General features: G+C 36.2%; 1 protein-coding gene across 7 annotated transcripts in view; it reads right to left on the bottom strand.

Annotated features, from left to right (window-relative positions):
* The window catches only part of ANKIB1 (ankyrin repeat and IBR domain containing 1), a 136,335-nt gene that overhangs the window by 35,923 nt on the left and 85,015 nt on the right, over positions 1 to 15,397 (bottom strand). For all 7 annotated transcript variants that reach the window (XM_016426404.2, XM_056800188.1, XM_056800189.1 and 4 more), the window contains 5 exons: positions 11,990 to 12,198; positions 7,360 to 7,448; positions 6,125 to 6,269; positions 3,222 to 3,388; positions 1,622 to 1,710 (listed from right to left, as the gene is read on the bottom strand). In XM_016426404.2, coding sequence (XP_016281890.2) covers positions 1,622 to 1,710; positions 3,222 to 3,388; positions 6,125 to 6,269; positions 7,360 to 7,448; positions 11,990 to 12,198 — 699 coding nt within the window. The remainder of the gene's footprint in view (positions 1 to 1,621; positions 1,711 to 3,221; positions 3,389 to 6,124; positions 6,270 to 7,359; positions 7,449 to 11,989; positions 12,199 to 15,397) is intronic.

The following is a 15,397-nucleotide window of genomic DNA, read 5'->3' as shown; positions in this document are numbered from 1 at the left end:
ATCCCCAAATGGGGTATAAAGAGTCAGGCATAGCTGAAACAAATGAACAATAAAAAATGTCCCATTCAAAAGAAGGACTTGAAGAGGAGGCAGATATGTGCTGACTTTGTGCCCAGGGATTGAAGTGATACCTGGAAACATGTCACAACAGGAAAAGCTCTGAGGCTACGTGTGTTGTTGACAAGAATATATTAAAGGTGACATGATGCTAACGATGATGACAACTTCATATGAGACATACAGAGAAATATCAATCTTGTCAAAATGCTTCACATTCCCCCCTAATGGAATCATTCGCAATTGGATCATCAGATTATCATTCATGAAAAGCTTATTTTCCCTCTGCTAGTCAATAAACATTTACTAAGTGCCAACTGGGATTCAGGAGCTTGAATCATCACTGCTATTAAAGTTGTGTGTGTCTAAGCCTGCTTTCTAAATCTACAGAAGCATGCTTTCAGAATCTCAAAAATAACATGCTTGCTTACTTCTCTATATTCCTCTCATTTAGTAGCAGCCAGGTCTTCCATTTTTTGTTACATTTGGAGAAGAGAAGTTCACAAACATTACTGCCTTGACAACAGTTTTGTGTTTTGCATCCAGAACATCAACCATGTCCTCTGTCTGGCTAATGTGGCCTGGAACAGACATGCTCAAGGAGGGGAAAGTAAGCAGCATTTCTCACAGCCTCAGTGTGCTTTACTAATCCCATCTCATCTGATCCTCCCTCCCTCCAGGATGGCACAGAGACACAGTGCTGGGGTCTCTCCTTCAAAGGTCTCCTGGGAAGCCACTGGCCAGCTCAGTCAGCCCACACAGAGACATCTAAAGACCTAAGTATTGTTTCTATCTGACTTCTCAGTTATCTATGCCTATGAAACACTGGGCTATTTTTGTAGCAAAGGGAGAAGTTCTCATCACATAGCTGTTGGTCACTGAGAATGATTTCCTAGTTCTCTCTTGTATGTATTGTCTAAGTCTCCAAATATAGCTGCTGAAAGGTAGCAAAATTAGCTCAGATAAGTCTTTCTTGTTGACATTTACTTTCCTAGTTCAAGATGAACAAAGGAAATGGAAAATTTTAAAGCGCTAAGAGAGAGAGGACTAAGTATGAGGACTAGAAAAACTGATTTCTCAATAAAAACAAAATCCCACATATACACAGAGCTGGATTTAACATAGGAGACTATTTACAGAAGCTGTCAGGAAAAGCAGTAGAAGGGAGCTCAGTGCTCTAGGGACTGGTCTGTGCCTGGAGAAGGCCAGGTTCTTCTAGGTAACATAACTATAGCCCAAAGGAAGAGCAGAGGTGGATGGTGGACAGCTCAAAGTAGCTGAGAGTCATGACCTAAGTTTTAGGGTTTTCCAAGAACCGATTTTTAAACCTTTCTGCTGTAGGGATAGAGAAGGTAGGTATATATCTATATCTATATATCCATATCTATCTATCTATCTATCTATCTATCTATCTATCTATCTATCTATCTATCTATCTATCTATCTATCTATCTATCTAGGTTAAAAACTCTGAGAAGCACTTTTCCCCAACAAGTAAGGAAGGCCCCTATCCCACATCACAGCCTCAGAGGATATAACTTGAGTGTCTCAACATTTGGCTTACGTTCTTCTGGTTTCATTTCTGTTATCTTTTGCAGCCAATTCTTCCATGTTTGGCAGTCACAAGGCTCATGTGCTTCACCAAGGCACTCCCTGACAGGAAAAATAAAGTTATTCAAAAAGTGTAAATACTTTTTGCAGAGTTTTAAGAATTTTATATTTTTCATGTAAGAATTATATCAGAATTATTATTCTCATTTAAAATGAGGAAGCAGTTTTGGAAAAACTGACTCTCTGGAAGATACAAAAACAAATTTATGGCATATTTGTAAAGTAAAAACAATTATGAAGCATTTTAAGGTTTGAAAAACACTTCACCTACAACTAATTTCATCTTTACCATATCTCTGTATAGTAGGTATTATCATCATCTCCAATTTAGAGACGAGGAAACTAAGGGAAGTCAAATGACTTAACTAGGGTCATGTTTGAGGCTACATTTGAACTCAGGTTTCTGACTCCAGTCCCATACGCTTTATTCATTGTCCCAAATCAAACTATTGTTTTAGAAACCCTTGTTTAGTTTAGAAAATCTGAAAAATTTCCATGAAGAAATTACCTAGCATTTATATAATCCTTTTGTAGGATTAAAAACTATAGTTTCCTTGATTAAACTCAACTGTCTTTGATTTTAAGTCAGCTCAAGGAGCTTAACATAATTTAGGTTACCTTAACTGGCTTAAACTACAGCTCAGTGACATAAGCAATGTGGCACATAAGCAATTTAAGAAACATAAGGAATTTGAAACACAGCTCTATGGCAAATAGTAAATTTAGAAGTTAGAAAAAAGGGGGGGGCACTAAGCTTTAGGAATTGCACACGTACAATCATACTGAACTCAAGCACTATAAAAATTCCTGTATATAAAATGATAGATCACAAAGCCAGAAAAATAGTATAGGACAATCCAAAAGCTCCATAAGTTCTTCTCTCATCAGAAAGCCTAACATGCATCATTTTACTATCTTGCATAGGAATATAGGTCTAATTTTATATAGTCCCAAGCACAGTGCCAAGTAAAGAATCGACCAGTGGGTCTTAAAATATAGTCTAGGGATTCCTGGGAGTTCCCAAGATTTTTTCAGGGAATATTTCTTATATAAAGGGATCTTGAGACCAAAAAGTTTGAGAACCAATGGAAAACATTCAATAAATGTGTTTAGTAACTTATGATACAAGTCAAAGGGTAAATTATATTTACTTAAATTTATAACCAATTCCGCTAGAATGAGCTAGTTTTTTTTAACAAGGGATACTTAAATCTAGTTTAAAGTTGATTCTTATTGTCATACTATACTAAAAGATACACTATGGGCAGGATAGTACTTAGATGGTACTTGGGTGTAGGTATGGCAATATGAAATACAAATTATTCACAACACATTAAAAAATTTAGAAGAACACAAAACATTCCAGTTTTCAATTCAATAAAACTTTATTAAATTTGGTAATTAAAAATTCAAATACACAAAATATTAAGGATTTAATTCTAGACTTAGAATGTGGTAGCTAAATAAAATTTTATCAAAATTTATGACAGAACATAGCAAGACTACATTTTTATATACTAAATAAAGAAACTAATTCATTGTATTATACTAACCAGCAGAAAAGATGTCCTTTTCCACAATCGACAGCTGGAGCTCTCAGCAATGGAAAGCTGAGTGAGTCAGAACCAGATGTATCTGACCCTTGTGTCGTTAGTCTGACAGCTCTCTCACAGCCTGGTGTAGGACACCATTTAATTGCAGGATTATTTTCAACAAAGGCCTGGGTGAAAGAAAATAATTTTAATTTTATAAAAGCCCAATTCTAAATCCTGGTTTGTGATAAAAGATGTCTAATGCAACAAAGCCAGCTCCTGTACCTTTGCCATGAAATTGAAATAGCACTGCCAAAAAGTCATTTTTAAAATGAAAGATTATACCCAAATTAACAACTATTAAAGTTCTTCATTTAAGTATATAACTCATATTATTTCTTTTACCAAGATACCAGGTAATGATAAAGTGAAATTATAATTAAAATTAGATAAAGTATAATGTGAGTGCAATGTTTTCATATCCTGCTTGCCAAATAGAGCGGATCTGTTGAAAGATTATTACTATAAAGAGCACTTTAAATGGGACCATTGTTGCCCAAGTCACTAGGTTTTTATGTCAAAGTAAAAGTTCACTCCTCAAAACAGGTGCTAGTCTGTGAATGTTCTGTTACTGGTCTAAGTAGCATTAACTGTTAAAACACAGACCTGGTAGATCATCAAATGAAATAACATTATGACGGTTCATACTTACATTAAGCTTGAGAGTTTAAAGTTTAAAACAGCCCTTATAGTGCAAATATTCGTATTCTTATTTTCCAGATGAGGAAACTAAGACTAAGAGATTAGAAGTGATTTGCCCAAAGACAGGCAGGGAGGAACAGAACTAAGGCAAAACCAAAACTACTTTTGTGAAAGAAGGTACTTGCCACATCTACCACCTGTTTTTAGTAAAAACTCAACCACTCTAGTTAGATTAAGCCCAATAAGCAATTAAGTTACTAATCAGACCTGAGAAAGATGACATTTTCAGTTATTAAAATTGAAAAGTCTTAACTTTCTCTTCCATCAGCAGAGCATAGAACTTCCTGTGGCATAGAACTCATTCTAATTACTACTAACAGCCAGTAAAACCAAACCCAAGTTAGTTGGCAGTACAGATATGGGGCAGAACATTCTTGAGGCCACAGTAGAGAAAGGGCTGCACTCTGGGTCAGGAGGGTTTGAGTTTGAATCCTAGCTCAAACTCTTTCTATATATGTGACTGACCAAATCCCTTAACTTCTCTAAGAATCAGTTTGCTTATCTGTCAAATGGAGGTAATAACACCACCTTCCTCCAAGGGACATTACGAGGCTATAAAGAGGTAATCTGTGTAAGGAGTGTTAAAAATCTTCATGCATTACATATATGCTGAACATTATTATGCTCAATGAGAACCAGCCTCCCTCAGGATAGAGAGCTCATGCCCAGAGAATTGGTCCCAAGACAAGAGTTCTTTGGCCAAAACTAAGAAAAAGACAAGATGGCCCCAAGCCCTAGGTAAGTGTCCAAAAGTACGCCTAATTTCGATTAGGACTCTAGTTGTGAGGTGACTCATGACATACTTCTGGGAAAAATGGCACTATCCCATGTTGACAAGGATAACTTCCAATCTGACCAACACACACACACACACACACACACACACACACACACACACAGGTACGTCTGCTGTGTTGTCTTTTCTGTTAAGACTGGGAACTCCTTGAGGGTTGGGATTGTTTCTGCCTTTCCTTGGTGTGCTCCTCACTCAAATTTCCAGGCTGTCTTTTTGCCACAATCACTTAAGTAAACTCTTCTTTTAGAAACACTCTATAAAAACCTGTTCTATCTGTTCCACATCCTTTTTTTTTGCCAATTGTCAGATAATCCTTTCTTTCTCAAGAATTTGAGGACATGGCTTCTTCCTCTCTACTTTTGTCTTTCCCTTCATACTTGGGGACTTAATCTTCTGTCACCATCTCAGTTGGTCAACCTCTTAAACTCTTACTACCTCCATCATCACTCTACTTCAGTATTACAAAGGAAAGAGAGGATTCTTGCTTTTACTAGCACCTATAAGAATTATATCTCTGTGATCCAGAATTCTGAAATTTTTCTCTTTAGGCTCCACCTTCTATCTTTAAATCTCACCTTCAGCTTGAACCTACTATTTTTTGTCCTTGGACATGGTTGACTTTTTCTACCCACACACAAATCAGTTACCCCTGAATCCCTTTGTCACCTAGTCCTACTGACAGTTGTGCCATGTCAAATCCTAATCCTAGGTTACCCCATTTTTCTCTGATCCTATCCTGTCCCTGACTCAGGCAGGGACCTCCTGGGATCTAAGAGATCTCTTTTAACTCAGACTTTGCCTCCATTTTCCATTAGCCACCCCTCTTGGCTTGACTCCAGGAGAAGCTGTCACTTGCAATCTCATCACCAGGCAGAATGACTTAGGCTTCGAAACTCTCCACTTTCCCAATTCACCTTCAGCCACCTCGGAATTCTGACTAGAAGCACTTACCTCCTCCTCAAGTCCTCCTTTAGAGAGGGCTCACAGCCTTCCAGGTAATTCCATTCTCTGTCAGCAGGTCTGTGGGGGCTTTGAATCCCCCAAATACCATGACCCAGAAGCTGGCAGCTTCTCCCTGTCAACCCCAATTCTTTTCAATTTTCTTTTGTTGATTGTCTTCTATTAAGTTGGAAGCTCCTCGAGGGCAGGGACTACCTTTATTCTTTTCTTATTTGTATCCTTAACATTTGAGAAGTGTTTGGCACACAGTAGGCATCATAAGTGTTCACTGAACTGAATTTTTGAGTCACGAGTATGATTGCCCATGGGTTTTAAAATAAAAGTTAGACTATAATGCTGATTTGAAACTAAAATGATGAAGCCACACCCATATTTTACACAGACATAAATAACTTAATCAACTTACCTTAATATCAAATTGTAGGTATCGTTTGTCCATCTCCTTGGAAACGACACTTTCGATGACATCCACTGGTACCAGTTGGAAACAATCATAGGCTGGGCAAAAAATGTTGTGGGCTTCACCTTCTTGAATTTTCAGATTTAAAAACCTATCAAAGTTATGAATTAATTGTTGGAAAAAAGAAGAAATTGCTGAAAACAAACTTTCTTCTTTATAAGTGAACAATTATGTGATCACGAAAGGCATGGAGAGAATTACAACATATGAATTGCAGAATATTAAGGGAAATAAAAAAATAAATGGTCACATCTCCTATTCTATACTTAAATCTTCTTTTCATTTTGTAAAAAAGGATGCCATTTAAAATGTAATATTAAAGAATTACATTATAATTAGAGGGGAATAGTGGTGTGTATTACGGTTGACAAAAATTTGAAATCAAATGTATAATTGGCATTTTATAACAGAAAATAGACCAACATTTGTGAACACCTATCTGTCTCAGTATATCTCTATCTTATACTCTCATGATTTCCTGCCAATCGAAGAGAAGAGGGAGCCGCATGCTTTCCTGAATCTCAACTTTCACAAATCCCAAGGGCCCTTTGCTTCCAGTTATCTCTCCCTCTCTAGCATATTTAATTTTTTCGCCTTTTTCCCTTCTGTTTTCATACTGTTTTTATCCCAGCTGTCCTTTGCTTTTCTATTCCCACTACCTTTATTACTTTGCACCTGAACTACCCTAATAGTATAAATAATCTCTTCTTTTGAACTTATGTAATATTTCAACTTAGGAGAGAGGAGTTGGAATTGTTATGTCTCTGGAATAAAGAACTGTTGGTTGGAAAGACCCCTATCTCTTCTTTGGTACTGTGATTTTTCTTAAAAATGCCATTACATTTAAAAAATTTATTTATAATTTTTTTACATAGTTACATGATTTGTCTTGTTTCCCTTCCCTCTTCCCACCCAGATTTGACAAGCAATTCCATTAGAAAATACCATCACATTTACTTAAGCAACTGTTTCTTGACATATTCAGGCAATGCTTCAAAATAGCTACCATATATTAAAACATAAAAAAATACTAAAACTACACCCATTGTTCATGACCTCTGTTAAGAATTTCAGATAATTATATTAGTGAAAATTTTTAATTATGAAGGTATTAAGTGCAAGGTACTTAATTATTAAATTGGGAAATTATTTCATAAATATTAAATTACATATATACTTACGCTTCCCAACATGCTCTACAAAAGTCATGTCCACATGGCATATCCACTGGATCTTCAAACACAGAAATATTGCACATACAAATGTCACACTGTAGAATAATTAAAAAAATACAATATACAAAAACACAATTTAGTGTAATCAATGAATTTTCAAAGAATACTGCTTATGTTTTTTAAACATTAATGGAATTAACCAATAAATATCAACAATTAGCTTTTATATAGTGCTTTACTGTTTACAATGTGTGGGTGTCTCATGTTATTAAAACTTAAAAACAACTCTGGTGATGTTATAATTATACCCATTTTACACTAAAAACTGTGAAAATTTAAGTGGCATTGTGGCCAGGGACACAAAACTTGAAAGTGTTTTTGGCAAGACTTAAATGTAGGTCTCCCTGACTTGAAGGCTACCACCCTATCTACTACATCACCTATTTATCACTATGTCTGTACACACCTGGTCTCATCTGACCGTTTTTCTAATTCTTGTTCTCTCTCATGCTATTTCTTTTTCCTTCAGAAGCACAAATATATTTAGGATATTAGTATATTAGAGACCAAGTATGTATATCACTCTTGAGGAGAAAATAGTTTATTATAACTGTTTTTTGCAAACTGTCTTCATTTTTCTGTGTGTACTCCTTTTACCTCATCTGAGTGACCTTGATATGACTTTACTTAGTTCAGGGGTTCTTAACCTTTTTGCATCAGGGACTCCTCTGACAATCTGATGAAAACTATGGCCTCTTTCTCAGAACAATGTTTTTACTATAGATTACAAAAGAAGACCAATTTTACTAAAATAGATATTAGAATTCTTAACCACTAAAGCTCTCTGAAGGTTTCAGAATCTGAACTGGCTAGGTTGTCCAGTGAGTAATTAGGATCTGCTCCCCAGAACTCTAAATCCCAGCATCCCACTTTTGTTTTCACGTTATGTCCTCATGTTTTGTAGATAAAGTTTGTGTGTGACCCCACCCCTCTCTCTCTTCTCCCCTGATCGTGCTGGGAAAGTGGGCTTTTTACCAGGCAGGAGAATCTACACATGTAATCTTATTTTTGTTAGATAACTAGGTTTGAACTTCTATTTCTTTTAGTTTATTTTCTTTCTACTTCAAGTGATTATTAATATTAGAAAATATAATACTTGGAATTATTGGACAATAATTTAAATCTCACACTAGCTTTATTTCAACTTTTGCCCTCTCTCAAGACAATATTGCTCATAATTATTCATCACTTTTATAATATAAAAAAAGTTAGAATATAGCCTAGTGATAAGTCAGATATCTGCTGGACAGGAACTGTCCTTGCCTTTCTCTGAATGTCTCAGTGCTCAGTACAGTGTCTGGCACACAGGAAACATTTGAGGATTACTGACTGACTCAAGTTTTCTAATTGTGGTAATTAATTTGAAATATTATTATTTGTTCATAATAATCACAGTTAGTACATTATGAGTAACAACAGCAGGGACATTCTATCCCACCAGGTACTGAGCTAATTACTTAACAAATATTATCCATTTGATTTTCACAACTACCCTGGAAGGTAGGCACTACTATTACCCCCATTTTCCAGTTGAAGAAAGAGCGGCAAATGGAGATGAAATGACTTGCCCAAGGTCACACAACTACTGCCTGATATCAAATTGAACTCAGATTTCCCTGACACAAGGCTCAAACTCTGCCCACTGTGCCACCAAGCTACCACTACTAAACTGGCTAAATTATTGTATGAAGTTCTTATAGTTGGCATAACTGTAGCTTGTTATTGTAAAAATTAAATAATTTTATTTAAGGATGTTGAAAAACACAAGGATCACTTAGGGATGCATGGCTGAGTTATGAGGTATATGAATCAATTGGCAAGAGAAATCAAAAACATCAAAAAATACAAATAAAAAAATAATTTCTGAATGAAATATAGAATATCAAAGTCTTATGTTTTAAAATTTTAAGGAAAATAAACCTATTGCAGGTCCTTGAATCAGGGCCCAATTAGTGATTTATGCAATTATGCACTTATCCAATTAGTAGTCAGAACTACAGAAAGTTTGCCACACTATGAAAGACAGAAAAGGGACTAGATTTATGGGAGTCAGGTAGGAGTCAAATTTGAGATACTTGGTAGTATGAGGGACAAGGATGACCTGCCTTTGACATGTCAAAACAGCTGCAACATTGAATCCCCCAAACAAATTCAAATCCTCTTATCTTGGCTCAAAATTTCATCAATCCCATTGGGACTGGTTGGTCTCTTTGACCTTGTGCTCGATTGGCACTATGCAGTTTAGCTTTGTGCTTATTTGGCACTGTGCAATGGCTCTTCTTGTATTCCTTTCTCTTGGAATCAGACAAAATCATTAAGAAAAGTCCCATAATTTTTTCAAACAATCAATGGCATCATTTTTATAGTCTAAAGCTTTTTGGTTATGCATTGATATTAGAGTAAATGTATTTTAAACTTAGTACTGTTGATGTTGGGTCTAAAAACATCACCAAGAATCTAGATCATTCTGGTAGGAGGGTAGAGTAAGCTGAAGAGTTACAAATGAGAGATGCTCCCTCTTGGGAGGCATCCAGGGGTACCACGCCCTAGGAACAACTTCCCAGCACCGCTGGTATAAGACTGTTAGGTCTCATCCATTTAGAGGTGGGGATTATAATAGTGCTTCACTTCAGCTACTAAAATGGACCCTTTACCTCTTGTTACAAATAACTCAGAGGCAGGCAAATGATTAGTCAGAGCTATTGAAAAAAAATCTAAAAATCATGTCTACAGACCCTTTAAAATCAATTTGAGATATTTAGCTCATGAAATTTTCCAAAGGTTATTAACCAGGCTGACAGAGTCCATCCATCATCTCTGTGACAATGAACAAATGCAAAATGGAAGAAAAAGCTGTTTATGGGCTTTTACAACATTTTACAATATTTTGTTCAGTAGTCATAAGGGAAAGGTAACAGACTATATCTAATAGTCAAAACACAGTAGATTAAAATGATTCAGTATAACAGAAAGATATTGATTAGGTTAATACAGATAAACTTAAAACAACAAAATTAAATTTTAAAGCAGACAACCAGCAAAATACAATAAGATACAGAGACTTTCATAAAATAATGGAGTCTGAAATGGCTTAAAAATTTCATCTCCAGACTCTTTAAAGTTCCTTTCTCTATCTGTTTAGATTCCTCTTGTCACAGTGAGGGAGAATTCCTCCCTGAACATGGTGTGCAAAATGGATCATTTTAGAAACTGGGCAGGCCCAAATGGCAAGGGAGATGAATTTCTCCCCTGAACTTCAGGCAAGATAATTGAAAGGACCAGTGTACCCAGGAATGGTAGGAAGAAAAACATCCTAAAACTGGGAGCTGTTTGAAATAGGTAATGCACTGCTCTTTCAGAGAATGTGCCATGCTTGCAATTTTACTTCCTGTTTTGAAGAGTTAACTTTCCTTCCCCTTTCCCTAGAGGTAAAACGCTAGGGATCAGTTTGCTTTCCCTGCCATGTGAACAGGAGTTTGGGGACTAATTGTTGCCAAAGGAAAACACACCGCAATTTTTACCAACTGCTAGCAGAGCAGCTCCAAGGACTCCCAGTTTGTGAGTTCCAAAGACACAGTGGCAGCTATCAGCAACTCAGTAGGATCAGCAATAGCAGTCGGGGCCAGGGCTGGGGCCAGAGCAAGCACTATCAGGAACAGAAGCAGGATTGGCAGCAACGAGGAACACTGACTCAAGCAGACGGGCGAGAGAAGGAGCTTATCCCTTCACCACCAAGTCCCTCAAACTAAAACAGTCAGGCCAGTAGGGTGGACAACTGGCAAAAATTAGGAACTGGAGAGAGTTCAGAGTTCTCTCAGAGTTTTCGAGGGTGGGTGGGTGGGAGTGAGCAAAAAGCCACGGCAGGAGAAATGTGGCTTTAAAAATTTATCTAGGCCATGTTAAATATTGAGAATACTGTCTCCAACTTCTGGTTGCCATAATTGTAAAAATTAAAATTAACGTGCAATAATAAAAATATTATATTCTTACAGATTTATTAATGATCATTAGAAATAAAGGAATAAAGGGGACATAAAATAAAAACCATGTGCCCATGGCTAATCAGCCGTTTCAAAACCCCCACTCTTGCCAGGAAGCCAAAGAGGCCTGAGCAGGACTGCCAACTGAATTTATCCCGTCTACAGGAAATCAGTGGGCTCCTGGGAAATGTAGTTCTTTTTTAGGGTGACAGATTTTCAAATATACATTATCTATGTCACATGTTTTGATTTTCACATACTTGTTTTGGTAATTCAGAAATATAACATTTGAATTGTATACCATGTTTTTGTCATTACTATTATTCTTTTTAAATTTAATTTTAAAAAATTAATTCTGATTTTAGCTCTGAGATCAATAGTGAGTGTAGAGACACCTGACTCAGGAATAAATTTGACATTAATAGCAAGCATTTTTACTGTCAAACATAACAAATTTTCTGATGTAAATTCTTGCTTCTTGTGTACACTGCCTAGTAATTATTTTCGAAGAAAGAACTCAAAGAAACAAAGAAAATCACAACACATTTAGCAATTCAAGCATTAGGGCAATGATCAGTTTCAAGATTAATACCCACCAAAGCTGTATCCAGGTCACCAGGAGATAAACTAATTTCATCTGGAGAAGTGACAGAAGAGCGAGTAGTTCTTGGAGTTCGAGGAGAAGGAAGTGTGTCCCAGGCATTGTAGCCACTTGGGGGTGGGGTTGGCATCTGAACACCTGAACGTTGGCAGCAGTTCTCTGGGTTAGACATCCATGCCTCAAGTAATTTTTCCCTGTCCCAGTCTTCAACAAAAATGAGAATTATATGCTTAGGAAAAAATAAAATGTTAAGTTTTTAGAAATCCTAATCATAAATGAGGTTTAAGAGCAACTAAGGTTCTGTATAAAAGCAAATGTATAAATATATTTCAAGGGTTCAAAAGCACACCTCAACATGTTTACTAAGAAAATAATCAAACTCCTCAGTCTTAAAACTTTATGTATAAAATGGGGATAATAAAATGTATGCTTACCTTTCTCACAAAATGACGAGAAAAATGCTTTCAAACATTAAAGCACTATATAAATAAGTTATTTTGTATATGTATAAATGTATATATGTATACATAATATATAATGTATCAAGCCATTAAGAAAATAAAACTTGTATTCATAAGATCTCAGATTATATGAAGACCATCATCTGACCTAATGCCTCCATTTCACCAATTAAAAAAACAAAAGTCAACACACTGATTTTTCAAAGGTAAATTTAATTATTAATAATTCCAAGTGAAAAATGTCATACCGAAATATCTGTAAAATGGTGAAATATGGACTAGTGGGAATGATGGAACTTGAATTCCTTTAGTTGCCACAATTTGGCCTCCCATGCCAATTCCCTTTCAATCACAGAAACAAAGAGGTGATTTACTCATTTAAGTCAATTATGGAATTCATGTAATCCTCTGGCCATGCAGATTCAGAATCCAATTTCAGCTCTTCATTTATTTGAGATAAGACATTATTAACAAATGCATTAGGGCTTTTAAACTTTAGGATGCTGCAAATTCCTTCTAGAATCACAGCTTACCTCTATTAAAGGATGATGGAAAAACAGCCTCAATCAGCTGATATATAACATTAATATAGAAAAAATTATTAGGTTCCACATGAAAATCCAACCCAATCCTCTTTAAAATATATTAAAAAAAATTATCTTCCAACGATGAAAATTTTTGAGGTGGCAAAGTAAAAACATTTTAAAATGCTGATGGAAAAAATCTGATAATTTAACTCTACATAATGGCAACAACAAGATTAGTGGAGAATTTTCATTTAATTACTGATAACATTTTCTACAACATTTGGACTAGTATTGTAATGTAGAGATTAGGATGATGGAGAGAAAGAGGGAATGGGGTCAAGAGGAGTAAGGAGATCCTTCTCCTCTTCCCTTCCTTCTGAGGGGAGATAGCCAAATACTGTTTCCTTGAAAGGGAAATATGTCTCCCCAGAGACTGATTTCTGGGAGAGGGATAACAGGGGACTAGAGAGGGAAACCTTAGTGAACTGACAAGATGCCCCTCTCTGAGGAGCCTTGAGAGCCAAGATGATTTCTTTTGCCTCTGCTTCCCACAGGGACATCAATTGTCAATTCCTTTCAGGATTTTAGGGCTACCCAATTGTCAAGGAGAGATGTCAATTCCTTGGGTTAGGCAATCTTGAATCCCTGTGACCTAGAAGTCAACCCCTCTTTGGGGAGAGGTGTGACCCTCCCCCCAAATCTTCAATCACCTTTAAATATGATGTTAAGAGATTGACCCAGACCTAATTTTTAAATAACAGGTGATTTATTGGGGTCAAACAGGGAAGAGGTATCAGGGATATCAGGTAGAGAAGTGGGTAAATAGGGAAACCCTACAGTTACCCTCTCTGGCAAATTAGCACTCCAAAGGATTCTCAGTCTTGATCACTCTTTCTTGCCAAGTGTCTTTAGTCCCTACTCTTAAGCTGACTAATCTTGAATATAGGAGTCCAGGGATAGTAAGGGAGAGAGAGACAGAAAGATTAAGGATCTATAGATGGCTCTCTTCAAAAAGTCCCAATCCATAGCCCCAATGAGAACTTTAAACTGCTGTCATGAAGGGTTTGATTCGAGGTATTCAGGGGTTCAGGGAGGACAGTTGACCTCCAAAGTTTCCTTTCCCATGCCAGAAGTAACTTGTCTATTGGATCTCACAGCCTCTGTTCCTTTCTTAGATCTCTGTTTTTGCCTTCCCTTGCCCCGCTCTTCTTTCAACAGGTCCCTTCAAGAGATCTCTCTTGTCCATGTAAAATCTCTCTTCTCTTCTCTTACATTGTGTGATAGGCATGAAAGAGCACTATAGACAAACTAAACTGTTAACATGAGACCTTTTCTAGTAGTCATTGCCTGATTAGATAATGTTGTGGCAATTTTCTACATAATTTTTTACTACTTTTAAATGGTCAAAGAAGAAGTAAAGAAATTAGTCCATGGTCTGGGTGTGATTTTATTGTTTTGGTTATTTTCAGAGACTAAGGAAAAGGAAAAGAAAAGGAATACTCTTAAGAGGAAGGAAAAACCCTTCACAATTGGAGCACAATGCTGGGGTTGATAGGAAGAGGCAAAGGAAAGGCAAAAGTAAAGGGCATCCAGGAGGTCTTCCTAGAGAGATTTGTAAAACCTCTGAGGAGGGGAGAAGAGAAACATGTAAAATTAAGAAAGTTGGACTCATGGATCATTAAAATAATTTCAAGCTTTAAATCCTGATATGATGTTGTAGAAGGGGTATTAGAACTCTAGGAGGCTTTCCATATGGACTGGGAGGACCATATTTGACAATTAAGATTTATAGTTAAAAAAGACACAGAAATAACTTCACTAAATCATGTCATCTCTCCAAAGATGAGTCTACTCATGGATAATAAACTATAAATCAGAAATGGGAAATGGGAAAAATAGATTAGATGACCTTTAAGATAGGTACCTTCCATTTCTAAATATATAATGACCCTAAATGCAGATGAAAAGGACATAAAATCATTTAAAGGATTTAGTTCTGGGGCATTAGATATAGTGACACTTGAAAAGTCACCTTCTATGAAAACACACACACACACACACACACACACACACACACACAAATGCAATGACTTTATATTCATAACCCACATGTATCAAGGATGAGTTTGAAAATAAACTGAGACCCAAGGTCTATTTCAGATAAATTCAATAAGGCATTATCTTTAGAAGGCTGGTCATCAGGTGATCAATTTTTTTTTTAACCATAACTCATCACAATCTTTTATATCAATGTTCAAAGATTATAATCATTGCTGGTGAATGAATTATAAACATGAAAATATGGATCTTTGGAGATACTGTAATACAAAATATCAAGCACACCTAATTTTCTCTAAGTTCTCTTGAAATTGACAAAATTCTAGGCTCAAACAACATTAAAATTATAATTTTGAT

This window comes from Monodelphis domestica, chromosome 5 (genome assembly GCF_027887165.1).
Source record: "Monodelphis domestica isolate mMonDom1 chromosome 5, mMonDom1.pri, whole genome shotgun sequence".
Classification (NCBI taxonomy): domain Eukaryota; kingdom Metazoa; phylum Chordata; class Mammalia; order Didelphimorphia; family Didelphidae; genus Monodelphis; species Monodelphis domestica.
Note: the sequence above shows the minus strand (reverse complement) of the source record. Positions and strands in the feature narration are given on the sequence as shown.